General features: G+C 37.2%; 2 protein-coding genes across 2 annotated transcripts; one reads left to right on the forward strand and one right to left on the reverse strand.

The window, feature by feature from the left end:
- Positions 1–1,340: 1,340 nt before the first annotated feature.
- Positions 1,341–15,617, forward strand: BSL3 (BRI1 suppressor 1 (BSU1)-like 3). Its single transcript, XM_022297314.2, has 21 exons — positions 1,341–2,220; positions 3,184–3,244; positions 3,941–4,019; positions 4,118–4,197; positions 4,277–4,371; positions 4,489–4,588; positions 5,369–5,438; positions 6,361–6,462; positions 6,567–6,648; positions 7,757–7,936; positions 9,009–9,279; positions 9,379–9,616; positions 9,720–9,890; positions 12,535–12,773; positions 12,884–12,968; positions 13,061–13,159; positions 13,248–13,447; positions 13,589–13,664; positions 14,487–14,622; positions 14,708–14,847; positions 14,943–15,617. The coding sequence occupies exons 1-21, from the start codon at positions 1,791–1,793 to the stop codon at positions 15,024–15,026; spliced, it is 3,018 nt and encodes a 1,005-aa protein (XP_022153006.2). The 5' UTR covers positions 1,341–1,790; the 3' UTR covers positions 15,027–15,617.
- Positions 15,618–16,671: 1,054 nt separating this feature from the next.
- LOC111020638 (protein FAF-like, chloroplastic) lies at positions 16,672–18,595 on the reverse strand. The gene has a single exon (XM_022297349.2). It carries the CDS (start codon positions 18,512–18,514, stop codon positions 17,240–17,242), a length of 1,275 nt encoding a protein of 424 aa, XP_022153041.2. The 5' UTR covers positions 18,515–18,595; the 3' UTR covers positions 16,672–17,239.
- Positions 18,596–19,606: the final 1,011 nt, after the last annotated feature.

A 19,606-nucleotide genomic window follows, 5' to 3' on the forward strand; every position in this document is an offset into this window, starting at 1 on the left:
TTTGACTGAAGTAAATTATAATTTTTTTAAAGTAGAAAAAATATAATTTAGTTTTCCTCGTGTATGTGTATATATATTTTAAGAAATGGTAATTAAAATTTTCAATATAATGATTTAGCCCCCTTGACATTTATACCTGAATCCCTAAAAACTGTAAAAAGCTAATTTAGTATTTCTTGTTACATTTTTATTGACCAACAATAGCTTAAAGTACATTTAGAATCCGATCCCTAATCTATTATGTTGATTCCACGTACTTGTTCATATAGAATTTATTGATTAGGTAATTGAACAATCGATTTGTTATATTAAATTTTGTCGGAATTCGACGATAGTGACTAGAATAAGCTTTCACGTAAAGTTTAACCAACTAAACAAAATATGAAGTAGAAGATAATAAATATACAGGCTCAAGTATTACAATATGATTTAAACGCATAACTTCTTCAATCTTTGGTACTTGATTTCTCAATTAATGTTATTTGTTGTCGTCCTATTATCGTTCATATTTCCAACCAAACCGTTCAACAAAATCTCTAAGGAAAGAGTTAGAGCTCGATAAAGCACTCTTACTCCTCTATATCGACAAGAGAGTCGTGATTAGTAGTAACGAAAACATATATCCTTCAAAACAATGAAAAGAATAAAAGACATGTTTTCAACGTAATTTAGAAGTTAAGACATTTTTATTTTTTGTCAAGATGTCTAAATTTGAATTTATTATCCAACTTGTTATATAGTAATATTATATGTATTATTTTTTCATAACACATGACGTAAAACACATTTAAAAAGGTCTGAAACATAGATGAACTAATTAAATACAACTATTTTGAATAAAGAAGTGGTAATTTCAAATTTTTAATCCCATTTAAAAAAGAAAACATTTAAAGAGGGTTAAAAAAAAAATCTGACACATGGGAGAAAATGAGGCTGGTGAAAAGTTATTAGTACGGGATGATTGTTCTATGATTCATTTTTCATTGGATTGGATTGGAACGGAACGGAACTGCCGTCGTACTTACTTTATCACCCAAAACCGCCGGTGGTCTGATGAGCCCTGGCCACGTACAACCCACGCGCCTCATCGCGCGTGGCCTTGCCACTCCGACAATACTCTGGATTGGGCTTGGGCAATAAGAACCGGTAATCGCCGTTTATAGTTAAACCTATATTCCCGGTAATGCCGGTGAACCCTGTGTCGCGGTCCGTTCGGTTCTATTATGCGCCGCCACAGCTTCCATCTGACGGCCCAACACACATTATCCGTACACTACACACTAACCGGACCGTCAAAAAAAAAAAAAAAGACAAGATTATTATTATTATTATTCACATTGCATCTAGTTAGAGAGAGAGAGATTCAGAGTTTGGGATTTTTTAGAGCGAGAGAAGAAGGTCGAATTTTCTTTTTTCTTTGATGTGGGTTTTGTTTGATCGTTAGAGCTGAGGGCTTTTCGAGATTGTCTCCTACCGCTGCTGCTTCTTTTGAGGGAAATAAGCCACAAGGGGAAACTGTGATTTATTTAATTTTTCTTAAACCAGCTTCTTCTTTCTAGTTCTACTGCTGGGTTTTCTCTGGAATTTCGTTTTAGCTGTTTTTTGGAATCGGGGAATCGAGGATCTCAGCTAGGGTTTTGGATATTGTTTCCTTTTTGTTGCGGACTACTGTGGATTGGAGTGTCCGGTGTTGGACTTCTGTGCCCAATCGAAATGTCTGTCTGGAATTGTGTTTCGTCGGAATTTTAGCTCCGATCTCGAAGTCTGTGTTCAATCGGAGAGCTGAATAAATGGACGTCGATTCTTCGATGGTTCCGGAGGCCGATCACGATCCGGCGGTGCAGAATCACAGCACTGTTCCCTCTGCTGCTGCAGTGGATAGAGATCAGCTTAGGGAGCAGCCTCAAGCCGGGGGTGGAACTCCGCCGCAGTCTATTTCATCGCCCCAGCAGCAACAGACGGCCGTGCAGATGCAGCAGAGCACGGTTTTAGGGCCAAGGCTCGCGCCTTCATACTCAGTAGTAAACGCGATAATTGAAAAGAAGGAAGATGGGCCGGGGCCGCGGTGCGGCCACACCTTGACAGCTGTGGGGTCCGTCGGCGAGGAGGGGACTCCGGGATACATTGGACCGCGATTAATATTGTTTGGTGGTGCCACCGCGCTCGAGGGCAACTCTGCGGCCTCAGGAACTCCTTCATCAGCTGGAAGTGCTGGAATCCGTACGTGTTACTAACTACACTCTTCAATTGTTGAGTTATTGTTCGGATAGTGACATTAACGGTATGCGTTATATCGCAAAGTCTTTTCAGCTCAAATTTCTTCTTGGTGCTGTTAGCGTTGGTGGGAGTTCTGCTTTATTGATTTTTCTGATAAAACCCTAATTTCGCTATGACCCAACTAGAAATAATGTATTAATGTGTCGAGGAACCTATTGATGCTTGAATTGCTTTCTTCTGAACTTAAATGTTGCGAGTTCTTGACATTATAAATTTCTAACCAGTTAATGCATTGGCATACGATCAATTAAAGTTCTAACTCCGAGTTCAAATATATCAAACTTGGAAACGGGAAGTTAAACTCTGCTGTTTATTAAGGGCATCGATGCTTTGATGGTTCTTTTGGATCTAATTGAACTTGGCTATGAAACCTATATATGCCAGCAAATTCATAGTTCACATGAGAGGTAGTCATGCTACAGTGTTAGGCGTACCGTGTAATTACTCTTGGTTTAGGGTTTCAAAAAGAGTGGATAAAGCCGAATGCAGTGGCATATGCATCATGTTATATCGGAAAATGGATAAGTGCTGCATGTGGATCTTCCTTCTCTGAGACAAACAGTGGATATCACACTAGTTGTTTCTTTTCGTTTATGTTCAACATTCTGTTGTCTATATAACTGATAGATACTTTAATCTGGTGGAACTAGTATGTAGTGCAAGTGTGCTAATCGGCTCGCAAAGAATTAAATTTTTGTCTAGGTACAGCTCAAGATATTTGCGCTATTTTTTGAAGTATCATTAATTATGTCAGCACAGCAGACAACTTTAGTTCCACTTCAGTCCTGTGTACGCTGCAGTTTGATCTCATGGAGGCTAATCTTGAAGGACTCTGCACATGGTTTTTGAACCAGAACTTTCTTTATTGCTTTAAACTATGCTTATTTTGTATTTCCTGTGTTGCAGGGCTTGCAGGTGCCACTGCTGATGTGCATTGTTATGATGTTTTAACTAATAAATGGTCCAGGTAAGTCCTGGACTTGGTCCTCTTTCTCTTCCTCTCCCTATCTTCATTTAACATTACTTTCCTTGATCTGGGGGCGGTTTTTGGAGTCTTTCAAAGTCTCTAGGGTGGTGATGTTGGGGTGGAGGGGGTTTTGCTATATCCCCTTCCAACATAAGGGCAAAATTCTTTGGCATTCTTATTTTTGTTTGCCATTTTGTGGGGCATTTGGATGGAGAGAAACAATAAACTTTTTAGAGGGATAGTTGGGTATTGGGAGGCTATCTGGGAGCTCTTATAAGACTTAATACTTATGTTGGGGTGGCCTAGTTGGCATGGGCTTGGGATCTCTCTTAGTCATACCAACTTAGAGGTCTCAAGTTCGAACCTTTGGGTGAGTTTAATACGAAAATCCTTGTTGTCTCCTAGGTTCGGGCTTTGGGGCAGGTGCAGGTACCCGTCGATTATAGTGGAAAACGCTAAACAACTGTCCAATTTCAGGTCATAAAAAGAAAAACTCCTTTGTGGGCTTTGGTTACGAAGGAGTTCTATAATTATCAGTTAGGTATTTCTTTTTGGATGGGAGCCCTTTTCGTAGGCTTGACTTGTTTTTGTTGGGCTGGTTTTTTGTGTGTCTTGTACATTCTTTCATATATCTTAACGAAAGCTCAATTTCTTATTAAAAAAAAAACATTACTTCCCTCATTGAATATTTTGCAGAATTACACCGCTTGGAGAACCACCTACTCCAAGAGCTGCACATGTGGCAACTGCTGTGGGAACTATGGTAGTCATTCAGGTTAGAATTATTGAAATTTTTTATTTGTCTCTGTGATTTACCTGGTCATGGTTCTGTTAGTTCTTCATTATGGATTTCTTACCTTTGTAATGATGCAGGGTGGAATCGGACCAGCTGGTTTGTCTGCTGAGGACCTTCATGTTCTTGACCTTACACAGCAGCGTCCGCGTTGGCATAGGTTAGATTTTGATGATGTGCTTTACCCATTTTCGGATATCTTTTTATATGATATGCCTCGTCTGACTATTTTCCTATAGAGTAGTTGTGCAAGGCCCTGGTCCAGGACCGCGCTATGGACATGTAATGGCTCTAGTGGGGCAGAGGTACCTCATGGCCATTGGTGGTAACGATGGTAAGTCATCCATTTTTAAATTTTTTCATACGTTCATGAACACAACCAAGGGTCAATTTTTCAAAAAATATCAAATTATTTGATTCTACACAACATAAAATTTGGTCTATGTTTTAGGAAAGCGGCCTTTGGCTGATGTGTGGGCACTAGACACTGCTGCCAAACCTTATGAATGGCGTAAGTTGGAACCAGAAGGGGAGGGTCCTCCTCCGTGCATGTAAATCCCCTTCCTCCCGCCTTTTATATGGTCTTTGTCTTACTTTGTTGCTTGTCTTCCCAACATTTCTACTTCTATTTGTTATGGAGAACATGCTGCAGAACTTTTAGTTGACTGTGATGTGTGTTTGTATATGATTTTCTGATACGTTGATATCCATGTGTGATCTTATATCCTATTGCTAGAAAACATGAAGGCTCAAGGATGATATATATATATATATATATTTTTTTTTCTTTTTTTTTTATTAGACAATGATGATAGTTGATGTTTCCAAGTCTTCCATGGTCATAAAAATTTGATTATTTTTATCGACATAGTGTATGTTTGTGATAAAGGACCTCGGGCTTCTGTTTATTTGTTTTTGCAATACATGGAAGACCATGAAATTCACTATGCTTGTTATATTTGGCCATTGAAAAATATTATTGCGATAGTTATATTTCTGACTCATGTTGTTGCGGGTATGCATATTCCATGTGACCTGGTTATATCTATGGAGTGTAATTTTCATGCCACATGTTGTACTCTGACTGCAAGTTCAGTCATGTTGTATTCATTAATAATCTTCTAGAAACAAATTTTATTTGATTAACTTTTATGAGGTACATCATTTCTACTTTGATCATGTTATTTTCATATAAATTTTTTTGGTCTCATAATATCATCTGGCATATTTGGATTTTATTTCCATCTTTTTTGGTTTCCTGTAGAATCAATTTCCTTTTTTTCAAATATTATGAATTTCAGCCATCATATTGACACTTCAGATATCACTAGGTATGCAACTGCTAGTGCGCGATCTGATGGTCTTCTTCTGCTTTGTGGAGGGAGAGATGCTAATAGTGTGGTGAGTAAAAAAATCATTCCTGCATGGCACTTGACTTTTGTTAGATGGTTCAATGTGGGGATATCGTGTTCTTTGTTTGATCCAGACCCGAGTATATCCTTAGCACTTGTTACTGTGGTATTCTTCTTCTCTTGTATTTGAGTTGTAGATTTAAGTTGAATATTGTTTCAGGAGGTTGCATTTGCAACAACTTCTCCTTGTGGGTAAGTGGTTGAGATTGATATGTTATTAGTAGATTGTCACTAGTATAGGAAGTAATTCCTGTCATATGATGGGTCAAGAGAAAAAGAGGAAATCTAAAACAAACGGAACAGAAGAGAGCAGAATCAGTGGGTAATAGCTAGGAGCTTTGACACCTACCAATATGGATAGAAAATCCCAATTATTCAGAACTCTGGTTAAAATATATTAACTGTAAGTATTTACTTTTTTTTTCTTTTTTTTGATAAGAGAACTGTAAGTATTTACTAAAGATGACTAGGGATCATTAATGTAAATCATAATGTAATCAATTGAGATATTCGTAATGTTTACATTTTATTCTGCTGGTAAAATTAGTTGAGGTATGCACAAGTTAACACAAATACCATGGTTATAAGAAAAGATGTTGGACTTACTAGCAAGATGCTATCAGAAATGGATAAAATATTTTCAGCAGCACGACCTTGAAGTTATGTTAGTTTTTGACATAGAAAGCCTCGTTTTAATCTTTCCAAATATCAATTCTATGTCTTTGTTTTTGTCCCGGAAGATTCATATCATTGCAAAGAATTCATGAGTGACATTGTCTATTCGATTATCTGAAGGATGATTAGGAAAAAAGTTGTTTACCATAGTTAAAACTAGTTTATTTTATAATCTTTTTATACTTGTGTTGAACATGGTTTACTTTCTTCTTATTTCATCTATCCAATTCCTGCAGCCGCTTGCAAGTGCATATGGACTTGCTAAACACAGAGACGGTCGTTGGGAATGGGCAATTGCTCCGGGTGTCTCCCCATCTCCTAGATATCAGCATGCTGCTGTGCGTTGAATTACCTTTTAATTTTCCATCTTGCTCTCTCTCTCTCTCTCTCTCTCTCAACCTAAACTATTAAAAATCACCTTCTGCACTTCCTCTTGTTTTAGGTATTTGTCAATGCACGACTCCATGTATCTGGAGGGGCTCTTGGAGGTGGGCGCATGGTGGAAGACTCATCAAGTGTGGCAGGTACTAAATCAGTGTTTGTTGAGTTTGAGTTATCTTCCCCTTTTTCGTCAATGTAGATGTACATTGTTGGTACTGAGATATGTTAATATGGATAGAGGCCTTTATCAATCAGCCTAGGATGGGAAGAGTACTTGACATAGGGCTCAAGTTGAAAGGCCAGGGTGGTTGTGTTATTGTCACTTCATCTTCATATATGAGGAAATTTTTTCATAGTGCTCATCTCTATCTGCAGATGATTGATGCCTGTGGTGCTTGGATCTGTTCTTAAGACAACAAATTTGGACTTGATTCAAAATCAACTGCATAGTTACTGCCGTTGTCTTTAATTAATTTTTTCTATCGAAATAGACCCGAATTTATTCACATTGATTTTATGAAGTTTCTGACCTTTTTTCCTTTTCGGAATAATAACAAAGCTTTTCACTAAGTAGAATGAAAAGATTTGCATTCAAAAAAATTTACAACTATTGCAAAACTTTTTTTTTCTTTTAGTACAACAATTTGGGGATATGGGGATTGAACCTCCGATCTTGAGGGAAGGATTACATGTCAATTAGCTGAGCTATGCTCATGTTGGCAACCATTGCAAAACATTGAGCATTCTCCTTGGGAACATCTTTGAATTCTCTACTGTTTCTTCCTTCCATAATTTCCAAAAGCCTGATATGATGGCATTCTCCAAGACAATTATTGCTCTTCTTTTGTGGTTATGTCTAAGTGAGCTTTGTTCCACGAAATCTTTTACTGATAGCGGGAGGCTCCAAGAGATGCTTTATCTGTTAATGATGTTGTTCCATGGAGATTTTGTTCATTGCTTAGGTCATTTTTCTGTCCTGGTTTGACTTTACTGTTTTCAAACGTTTTCCATTCACTTACATCTTAATGGACTTTGGTTAATGTTGATTTAAAAGAAAGATATCATCTAAAATTTAAATCTTGAATCACTGGTTTTTTTTTTTTTTTGCCTGAAGTTGTTCTGGTCATTCCTCATAGCATGCTGCTGTTTCTTATTTTCTTTTTGTTAACATGATCATGTGTGCGTGTATTCTAATCCTAGGATCTCTTGCTTTAGGAAGTCTCACAAAGTTCTCGTTTATTCTGTTTACAGTGTTGGATACTGCAGCAGGTGTCTGGTGTGACATAAAATCTGTTGTTACCTCTCCTAGGACAGGCAGATATAGTGCTGATGCAGCAGGTGGGGATGCTTCTGTAGAATTAACTAGGCGTTGCAGGCATGCAGCTGCTGCTGTGGGTGACCTAATTTTCATTTATGGTGGTTTACGTGGTGGTGAGTTGTAAGAGCTATTTATTTATCCTTTTGCATTATAAATTCTTCTCATTTTTCATATTGATAATAAAGAAGGGTTTTGATAGAAAGGCTGATGATACAGCTTAGCAAAATATGAGGAAACTAACATTGAAGTGTTGCAACCTAAGGGGAAAACACCTTTCTCTTGTTATTTTTAAATGAAGATAATATTGGATTAGCCAAGACGCCAAAGTTTGTGAGTAAACTCCCCATTCCTCTTACATAATTTGCTACAGTACATGAAAATTTTACACGTCCCTAAACTTCTGATAAAGAAGGATACTTCCTTTTTGCTAACTTCTATTTTAGATGAAAGGGTTGCAATGAGGTAAAACATACTTTCAAGAAGCCTCCAATTGGCTCAATTGACAAGGGCTTGAGGTCTCTCAGTCATACCAGCTTAGATATCTCAAGTTTGATTCTTCATGAGTTTAATATTAAAAATTCTTGATGCCTCCCGGGTCTGGACTTTAGGACGGGTGCAGGTGCCCTCAGGTTTAGAGAGCAAAGATGTGACTCCTGGTTATAAAATATATATATATATATATGATTTCAGGAATCTAGATGTCTCCTGACTTGAACTTAATGGAAATACATCACATTTTCGTGTATATGCAAATCTGAGCTCGAGTATGTCTCTAGTTGTGCATTTATCATTAGGGTTTATTATCGATACCAAACATGGATTATAACGTAATTTTGATGATCATAGCAATAAGAATAAGTTCGGTGTAAGTTCAATGGGCAACATGATCTTAGCTATTCGGTATTCAAACTATCTTGTAACATGCGTTATTAAAAGTTGACTTAAACATATCCAATGGCTCTGAGATGAAAAATGCGATTCTAGTTTTGGGTGCAAGCAGCGTTAGTAGTATGTTATTCTTACTAAGAGTATATCTAGTGTTCATTGTTTCATTAATTTGTTCAATGAAACAGTAGATTTTGGAACATCTGAAGGGGGTGGACTTATTTTGCTGATCTAGTATTATGTTCATTACATCAGAATCCATGATACATTGCATGGTGATGTTTCACATTTATCACACAGGTGTTTTGTTAGATGACCTTCTAGTTGCTGAAGATCTGGCTGCTGCTGAAACGACAAGTGCAGCTTCACATGCAGCAGCAGCAGCTGCTGCATCTGTTCAACCTGGGCGATTACCATCCAGGTATGGGTTCACTGATGAAAGAGCCAGACAGACGATGCCAGAAGCTGCTCCTGATGGTTCAGTGGTGCTGGGAAATCCTGTTGCTCCCCCTGTAAATGGTGACATATACACTGATATAAGCACTGAAAATGCGATGCTTCAAGGCCAACGGTTAGTTATTTTCTCTAGACCAGATTCCCAATTCTTAACTTTTATTGAAATGTCTTTACTCAGAATCCTGGGACTGGATGGTACAATAACACTGTGCAGGCGAATGAGTAAAGGCGTTGAATATTTGGTTGAGGCAGCAGCAGCAGAGGCTGAGGCTATCAGTGCAACATTTGCTGCAGCTAAGGCAAGGCAAGTAAATGGGGAAGTTGAACTCCCGGATAGGGATCGAGGGGCTGAGGCTACTCCAAGTGGGAAACCGATTTCTAGCTTGATAAAGCCAGATTCTACTGGATCAAATAGCATTGCTCCCGCAGGAGTTAGGCTGCATCACAGAGCTGTTAGTATATATTTATTCTGGATGTTAGGTGGTCAATTTTGTTGTATGGATTGTTAGTGAACTATAAATGCTGCGGTACATATTTTAACACATGCATTTTTAGGTGGTGGTTGCTGCTGAGACTGGTGGAGCTTTAGGTGGCATGGTCAGGCAACTTTCAATTGATCAGTTTGAAAATGAAGGCAGGAGAGTAAGCTATGGGACTCCGGAGAATGCAACTGCAGCCAGGAAACTATTAGATCGTCAGATGTCCATCAACAGCGTGCCCAAGAAGGTATTTGTTGAGAAAATGAGAGCGATCAAAATAATGCGGAAGAAATAATAAAATTCTCAATGTTTCATGAACAACGAGAAAATATGAAGTTCATCGAGGAAATATAAAATGTGAGACAGTAGAATTCGATAGATGAGAAATAAACTCCATATCGAAGTGATACAAACTTGATGATAAATAAATGAATAGTACAAATCTTGATGATACAAGAAATGTGATACAAAATGTGGTGGTACCAAAATATGCTACAAATATTATGGTAGTTCAAACTTCTCATGAAAGTTCACCTTTGTATAGGTACAAAACTTAGCCCTATTTAGTAACCAACATAAAACTTAAAATAACAATTTTTTTTTTCTTTTTTTATAAGAAACATAGAATTTCATTATCAAAATGAGGAATACAAAAGAGAGGAGGAGCAAACCCCAACTCCAAAAGTTATAAAAAAGGTTTCCAGTTGGCATTTAGGCATAAAACTATAATTACAAAACAATTTATCAATGAGGCACCGAGAAGAGACATAAGTATGAACAACTTCCCAAGATCATTGGGGCTGTAGAATTTTCTTTACCTTTGAAGATTCTTTGATTCCTCTCATACCAAATCCTCCCAGCCGTTGCAACCACTGCATTATGCCAGATAATGAAGGCTCTTTTTTTATGAGGGGATCCAACTAACAACTGAAAGAAGGCCTCTTTACAGTTCTTAGGGGAGCACCAAACCACCCCAAACTCCTTAAGCATTAAATTCCACAAAGGACCAGAGAATTCACAAAGGAAGAAAGTATGCGCATTCGATTCCTCCCCTTTTTTTCAAAGAATACACCAACTAGGAGAAACTTACAAGCTAGAAACATTTAAAAGCTAGAAACTTACAAGTCATAAAACAGAAAATTAAAAGTCAAAATAACATAAAATTAATCTAACCTTTAAAGAAAGAAACTTAAAAATAAAAACTGAAGAATTAATTTAAGAAAAAACTTCAAATCTCAACAGTATTTAATTGTCAGCTCATTATAAGTTATGTCCTACTGAAGTTATATACTGAATTATTCTGTGTTGAGTATTCATAATAGGCATAATGAAGTATTTAATATCTTCCAAGCATATTTGGTATAACTTGTAGAAGAGCTTTGCCATAAGTTCACAATGAATTCTGCTCCAATATGTGAATTTATCGTGCCAAATGTTTTCCTAGATTTATCTTTAAACTTGTGGACATTTAGTAAGCCTTCAGAACTCTAAATAAGTATCAATCACTCACTTATCAACTTCACACAATGATAAAATGTCATCTGGAGATTGTAAAATTAACCTATCCTTCAAACTTGGAGACCCTCCATCCATCATACTACTCAATCGACTTAACGTCTCCCACTACCAGAAATAGAAAGGGGAGAAAGGCTCGATTCTCTCATTCTCTCAGCCCCTTGATGGAACTACAACCTTCCATTGCTCATCTGCTCCCAGAGCGAGATCAAATCCAATAAGATTCTCTATCAGGAAAACAATTTGGATGTCCCTTCCTAAAGAATATTGGAGTAGAACCAGCTAAAATATGTTTCAGAACTTCTTTAAAGAATTGGTTTGTGAATCTATCTGGTCCAGGGATATGGAATTGATGTTTTTAATTGCTGCATCTATTGACCTTTCCTCGAACATTCCCTCAACCAAAGATCATCTTCCACAGAAATCAGACCTCACTATCACCCCTACCACGTCACCTGAAAATCAGAAACAATTGTAATCCCAGTGTTCTCTAGGATTTTACACAATCTACTTTCAATCTTCTCATTATCCTTGACAAACTTTTCCAGGTCACCAACTGTAGAGTTCAATTCTATTCTCTCCCCTTTCTGTAGTGACAATAGTCTCCCTATCGTAAACACCTCTCTGGTTTGCTTAGTTTTAGAGCTCTCTGAAATGATGCAGAATGGGTCATCAAGACCAACTCTTTCTGAACGTGAGCATGTTGACATTGTTTTGGCATAATTAGTTTTTACGTCCAACCACATTTTGTTTTTGGTATAACCCTTCCTCCCTTCCAAGTTCCACATGACTGCTTTCGCTCTGGGCCATTTCCTCCTTAGCTATAGTCTTCAGTTTGGATATTTTGATTTCAATCTGGAGCAATGTTTTAAAAGGTCTTTGAGACTTGAGTGCAAATTTTAGCCTAGAGTCTTATGTCTTCTTTGAATCATAAGAGGCTTATCCTTATGAAAAGACACTGAGATTTGGAGTCTTATGCTTGCTAGAAGAATAATCTCAGTTGCATTTCTTTTAAAGTTCACTTCTATATTTAATACTAATGCACCTCGATTGGTTACTACTAGGCTTGAAAGAATTTTGAGAATATTGGAGTAAATTAGAGAACAAGTCGAAAGTATTAATGATACTAATGATGATGTTGAGAATGACCTTTAGAGTACTCAATGTGACAATTGATGGATGAGATTTTATCCCTTTATGGATTTCTAGATAATTAATAATATGATTTTATCCATGTCTTTTTAATTTAAATCCATGGCTTACACTTCATACTTCCACTTCAATGCTAGTGCTCCAATCGCCATTAGAAATTTCCCCCTGATTCCTACTATCTTTCTGGATTAATATAACATACTTTTTTCATTTATCTTTTTCAGGTGATAGGACACCTTCTAAAGCCTCGTGGTTGGAAACCTCCTGTTCGCCGGCAATTTTTCTTGGACTGCAATGAAATAGCCGATCTTTGTGATAGTGCAGAGAAAATATTTTCAAGTGAACCTAGCGTTTTACAGCTTAAGGCTCCTATTAAGATATTCGGTGATCTACACGGCCAATTTGGGGACCTTATGCGCCTCTTTGACGAGTATGGTGCACCTTCAACTGCTGGGGATATAGCGTAAGTAAAGGATTGTTCGAAACATTTTGTATCTGAAAGACTAATTGTAAATCTTTAATAATTTTTTATTCAATCTATTTTTGTAATATCTTTTGATGAACAACTGTCAGATATATCGATTATCTCTTCTTAGGAGATTATGTTGACAGAGGTCAACACAGCCTTGAAACTATTACCCTCCTACTTGCTTTAAAGGTACTTGAGTGCTGTTGCTTATGTTAGCTAAATACGAAACTCTCACATTTCGTGCATTGATATGCTGATAATTTTATATAATTTTATTGCAGGTTGAGTATTCACAGAATGTACATTTGATACGCGGGAACCATGAAGCTGCAGATATTAATGCTCTTTTTGGCTTCCGGATTGAGTGTATTGAGCGGATGGTATTATTACTGTCTACACCTGTATATAATTTTTGTGTTCCATTATATAAACGGGTTATAACTTCTAATTTCATTCCTTACTGAACAGGGAGAGAGGGATGGAATTTGGGCATGGCATCGGATTAACCGACTGTTTAACTGGCTTCCTTTAGCAGCTTTAATTGAAAAGAAAATAATTTGTATGCACGGTGGTATTGGTCGATCAATAAATCATGTGGAGCAGATCGAGAACATTCAGCGTCCAATTACAATGGAAGCAGGTTCAATTGTCCTCATGGATTTGTTGTGGTTAGTGCATGTCTATGCAGTTGTTTTCAACTCTTTTGACTACTGAGTAGTGATCTAATACGTCTCTGGTATGCTGTTCCGTTTAACTCTTTTAATCACGCTAATATAATTATTCTCATGTATTAATATGAATTTCTATAGGTCCGACCCTACAGAAAATGACAGTGTGGAAGGACTGAGGCCAAATGCTAGAGGTCCGGGGTTAGTCACTTTTGGGGTGAGTGTTAAACATGCTTTGTAACAAATTGCCTCACAGTTTTGCCTCACAGTTTCTCTAATCGAACAATGAAATACCGATGACAATCTTGCCTCTTGCAACAAATGATGCCACACCTTTCTGCTAAACGAACAAGTGAAAAAGAAAAATAAATGGGTCATGTCTTCACACTGCCTTAAGTATAGAGAACACCGAGGACTCAGGGCCCAAAATTGGCATATTTGTGTATTCTGTCTGTTGTATCATGACTTTGAAGGCAAGCTGTCCAGACAAACACTTGACTCTTTTAGGACATGTTCCTTTCCAATTATCAGTAAAAACTCTTTCACCGCCAAACAAATTATGAACGTAAGATTTCGATATCATGTTATCATCAGATGAAATTGCGAAATTTGTGGCTTCTTCTTTTATAATTGGTATTGCAAGGTATAGTAATTAAATCTAATTGTGAAATGTTTGGAAAATGATTAAAATATGTCAATAACGTCTTTGGTATAATTGCTCATGAGTAGCCACAATGATTTACCATTGTCAATAACGCCTTTTTTGAACTCTTTTGTTTATTGCCAGCAAATGTCTATTGCCAGCAAATTAGATTTTGCTCATGAGTAGCCACAATGAGTAGGCACAATGTTTATTGACCATTGTCAATAACGCCTTCTTTTTTGGCTGCTTTAAAGTCATTCAGAATAGCTTCTTAATGTCCATTGCCAGCAAATAAGATTTTCAAAACATAATCTGATCAAAGCATCTATTTCACTATAGTTCTGAACTCTTTTGTTTACAATCTAAAATGCTCATATGGAATTGTTGTTACTGCAGCCTGATCGTGTCATGGAGTTCTGCAACAATAACGATCTTCAGCTGATAGTTCGTGCCCATGAATGTGTTATGGATGGTTTTGAACGTTTTGCTCAAGGGCATCTGATTACACTTTTCTCGGCCACAAATTACTGCGGTATGCTTCTTGCTTTTTACTTATCTTGCGACAGATCTGGATCTGTGGATATTTCGCCGTTACAAGTTCGGTTCTTGCATAACAGGCACTGCAAATAATGCTGGAGCTATTTTAGTATTGGGTCGAGATCTTGTTGTAGTTCCAAAGCTAATTCACCCTTTACCACCGGCAATGACTTCCCCAGAGGCGTCACCAGAACGGCATTTAGAAGATACATGGATGCAGGTGCTGCTGATATGTACATTCACATTGATTTTTTCTTCCTCCCCTATGTTCAGTGTCAATATTAATTCCATTATATTGGTATTCTATGAGATTAGGAGCTGAATGCCAACAGACCTCCAACACCAACCCGAGGCCGCCCTCAAGTAACCAACGACCGGGGTTCCCTTGCATGGATCTAGCACATTGCATCTATTAATTAATCTCAAGTCTTGCTTCATGTTACTACCACTGTGGCAGTTCTGGTGTTATGTATAGAACACACGCCCGTCTCCAAGTGCCAGAACTCGCGATCATCGTTCTAATGGGTATACAAAGGTTTGAGTCAGATATTCACACACCTTCAATGAGCCGTGAAACGGATTGTATAGCTTCGAGAGCCGGGTTGATGGTGGCAGCAGTGTTTAAAATGTTTGATGCGCTACAAGATGTAGTGTGGACCGTCGTACCACCCGATATCTCGGGTCACAAGCAGGTGGTAGATGGTCTTGGCTTTTTGTTCCTATAGGTGATACCAATGGTAGTCTTACATTTTTTTAAAAAAATTGCTGTCTATTATTTTTCCCCATTTTTAGAGGACCGAATTTAACTTGAGATATATGGTGGTGGGGTGTGATTTGGTAGTAAACGTCTTTGTGATTGTCCTTTGTATCATAGAGGTTGTTGCTTTGTTTCTTTGTACAATGTAATTGTGTGGAGATAACCAAACTTGCCAATTTGTCATGTCAAGAGATACCAATTTTTGATTAGTGAATGCCATTCTAGTTTCTTTCCTTTTTTTAGTTTTAGTTTTTTTTTTTTCCTTCTAGTTCGATGGCCAGGGTGAGGATCCAATCATCAATTTTAAAAACGGTCAGTTACAAGTGCCATAATTGAACTGTGTTCATATTAGCTTTTTCTTGTATAATCACCTTTAATCTAATCAATTTAATTTTTTCTAGCGTAGCTACAGAATAATTCTCTCTATATATATTATTGAAAAGACTAATGAGTAAATTTTTTTCATAACTACATTTTTATTTACCGAATGAGATTTTAAGTATTTGTTCATGTATTTAATTAAAAAATTCAAAGTGGTTATTATCTTTGATTCCAAAATGTTTCTTTTGTGGAGATTGCATATTCCTTCGCTAGCACTAATTTTTTTACAAAAGTAATTTGACGAAAAATGAAAATACTCGATCATTTTTAAAATTCTCTCTTTCAAATAAATAAAATTTTTTCATGAGCTAATTTTATAAATTAACCATTATACTGATTTTACTTTCATATAATATCTTATTAAATACGTCAATAATAATTTGAGTTCGTCGACTATTTTATTTGGTCATATGTACGTTTTCCAACTTTCATTGTGATGATTAGACAACCTTTGCACTGAAAAAGACTCCAATTTTTTTTTTAATAAAAAAATTTGACTTAAGGAACTAAGATTAAACAATGCAGGAATTTTATTTGAAAAAAGTTGAATCAAATTTGACTTTGTTGTGCTTTCTCTTAACATTTTCAAATTTGGGGTGCCTGACCCCTATATCTTTTCTTGTTCAAGTGATAATGAAGCGAGCGATTAAAACTTATTTTGAAAATTTGATTCAAACTTTCATATTTTTTTTTACCTTAAAAATTTTTAAATATTTTTTTTGAGTGTATTGACAATGAGAAGAGTAGTCCAAATCTATTATAAAAGATCTATTTTTTTTTTAATATAGGATCCTTAACCGCTTTAACCATCTAATTCGGAATAGAACATAACATGTAATTATATAAGATCCTTGAATCATGAATGAATTGAAGAAGAAATCCTTAGTAGGGAAGAAAAGATGAAAATAGGATCGAAACTTTTAAATATTTATTTGCATAATCATAATAAATATGTAACTGTTAGAACACTCAACACCAAGAATCCAAAAAGAAAAGCAACCCCAAATCAGTGTTCGATTATGATGTTGCAAAAATGGAAGACTAATTTAAACAGACAAGACCCGTATTGAAACCCCATTGGTTAGAAAATAACCAAGGCAAAATTCAAAAAATAATCATAAAAAAAAGGAGGAAAAAAAAAACCATCAAAATGCTTAGGCTTTAGACAAGACAGTCCAGTGGGTCAAAGATCAGCTATGATTTTGTTTCAGCTTTGAGAGATCACAGACTCTTCAAATGAAATCATAATGTACACTTCCTTTTCTGGTAATTTTCATTTTCTTTTTCCCCCCTTTGATTTTCTAATTTCTAAATGCTAATTTGAGATAGTTTTTCTATCGTCTTCTTCGATAGTCTCTCTGTTATTGCTTTTAAGGGTTAATAGGAAGAAATGGGCAGACATTTAACAATTAAAATTAAATATGTAATGGGTATGGAGATTTCGGTGTGGATTTTCCCGGCGAACGGCGGCGGTTTAGGTGGTGGCAATGCAGCAGGGCTCCCGGAGAAGAAGAGACCTTCTGGGCAATTTACAGCCGTTCGACAATGGAACCAAGTAGTCTCCTCTGTTCCCTCTCAGTACCAAAACTTGCTGTTTCTCATTGGCCATTTGATTATCTGAAGAAATAAGTTTCCGGGTCACGCTCTTGATCGGCTGCGGCTGTTGTTGCCCGATCGAATTTTGAATTCCGGCAGATTTTCCGGTGGGTTTTGACCGCCAGTAGTACTCGTAGGCATTCAGAGAAGTCGCCGCCGTAGCGAGAGGCGACGGCGGGCGCGGTGGGAGTGACTGTGAGAGTGGAGTTAGCGGCTCCGATGTATCTTTCTCCTTCGGCCATGGCGGATTCCGATTGACCAATCCATTTGGCTTCTTCTTCATCATTAGCGCTAATCGGTGGAAATTCATCACAGAACTCGACAGTCTCGGGATTTCCAATTCCAATTCCTCTGTTTCCAAATCGTTCCCCTCGTCTTTTTCCTCGGCAATTTCCGAATCTTTCACTTCCTCCAACTCCCGAGCGAGTAATTGTTCGAACTCGTCTTCTTCCTCTACAACCGGAGTGGTAACGAAAGACAGAACGAGGCGGCCATCGCGACGATCGGCGATGAAATTCTTCCGAGACGGAACAGAGACGGCGTCGAGAACTAACCGTCCATTTTCACGGCGAGAGTGAATGCAAACGGAGGCGCCGTCGGGGGAACTCGGGGAAGGAAGCGGCGGCGGAAACGATCTCGGCGGCGATTTCTTGCGGCTGAACTTGATCGGCCTCCACTGAAATGTCTGTGTCTGTGGGTGGTGCTGCGGCCGCCCCTGTTTCATCGGCTCATCGTCGTCTTCCGACGGCGGGTAGGAGGAGAAGCCGTCGGATCCGGTCTCGGATCCGAGGCTCTCAGTACAAACCAGAAGGCTGTTTTCAGTGAGAGAGGAGGCGGATTTCTTGACAAGAGGATGAACATAAGGAAGAAGCGCAGGCGATTTTGGAGCAGCATCGGCAGATTTCTGAAACAGGATCGAACTCCAAGCATCTAGTTCCCGTTTGTTTGGAGACCGAAATTCCTTGTTGACGTCATCGGAATCGGCGGCGGAGAGAGGGAGAGAGAATCCATGGGAAGAGGCAACCTTGTTGAGCTTGATGGCGGAGACTGAGAGGCAGTTGTTGGACGACATGTCGGCGGAGAGAGTCCTTCGCAGGGAAGATTGGAAGTCGGAATGGAGAATTGTGAGGATACCCTGTTTTTGAAGGTCCATGATTATGGATTATGGATTTGAATGGAGCTGAAGGAAGGAATTGGAGGCTGAAGCTTAGGGCTTAGCAGAGAAGTGGGGAGGGAGAAGAGGGTATTTGTAGCCAACACAAGAACATAGAACAAAGGAGTGGGACCCCACACCTTACGCCACCATCAAAATTTTAATCTCTCGCATTACTTTATCCTTAAACGAATGTAATTTTGTTTCTACTCCCACTTATCAATGTATTTTGTTTAGAGTAATGTTTACGTTGTTGACCTTTCTCCAGACTTCTTCACATTTCTTTCTATAAATGAGTTGTTATGTTGTGTCTCGTTTATGAGGCATGTGGTGTTTCTTTTGTTGTTTGTCTGTTTTAGTTGCCTTGTTAATTTTATTGTCAACGTCCTTATGCCTTATGGGTAGGGCACAGATTGTAATTATCAATTTTGTAAGTCTTTATTTACTATGTTATTTCATTTTTGCATAATCTCAGTAAGTCTCTTGTTTTTATGTAATATCAATTTATTTACCTATATTTTTAGTTAAGAGTGTCGCATGCATCCAAAATTAGATTGTGTACTATGAACTCTACACAAATTTGTACTAAAAAACTAACTACAAAATTATTAAATAAATAGATAAAATCTAAATAAAAAGAAACTACCCAATCTGTAAAATAAAATAGCATGCAGATACAACCCAAAAATAAAACGACTTAGAAATCAAATACAACCAAAACAATTATTACGGACAAAAACAGTTAATTATATAGATAAATAGATAAGATATTTAACTATTTTAAAAGTCAATAATTTTATATATTTACAATAGAATCTAAATAAATATAAGGATATCCTTTATTTAAATTTATAGTTAAATAGGGCCAAATAATTATTTTCTAAATTATTAAATATATGATGTGAAAATGATCTTCTTATATAAGTAATAATTATAAAAGGGACGGTTACATCTTACATCTCACTGATCAAATTAAATAACTTTCCATTGATAATTGAATTTATAGCTGTTCGATTAACGGACAATAAATTAGATGCTTTAAAAAAAAAAAAAAAAAACCTTAGGAGTAAAGTAGTTATTTGATTTATAATT

Source organism: Momordica charantia (genome assembly GCF_013281855.1).
Source record: "Momordica charantia cultivar OHB3-1 chromosome 2 unlocalized genomic scaffold, Mcharantia_2.0 BLBB01000002.1, whole genome shotgun sequence".
NCBI classification, from domain to species: Eukaryota; Viridiplantae; Streptophyta; class Magnoliopsida; order Cucurbitales; family Cucurbitaceae; genus Momordica; species Momordica charantia.

What these genes read in the sequence shown, in the direction of transcription:
- BSL3 (XM_022297314.2), top strand. Translation starts at nt 1,791, where the DNA reads ATGGACGTCGATTCTTCGATGGTTCCGGAGGCCGATCACGATCCGGCG. An exon ending in GGCCATTGGTGGTAACGATG is followed by an intron (nt 4,372 to 4,488) that starts GTAAGTCATCCA and finishes TCTATGTTTTAG; the next exon opens with GAAAGCGGCCTTTGGCTGAT. An exon ending in GCGATGCTTCAAGGCCAACG is followed by an intron (nt 9,280 to 9,378) that starts GTTAGTTATTTT and finishes AACACTGTGCAG; the next exon opens with GCGAATGAGTAAAGGCGTTG.
- LOC111020638 (XM_022297349.2), bottom strand. Translation starts at nt 18,514, where the DNA reads ATGGACCTTCAAAAACAGGGTATCCTCACAATTCTCCATTCCGACTTC.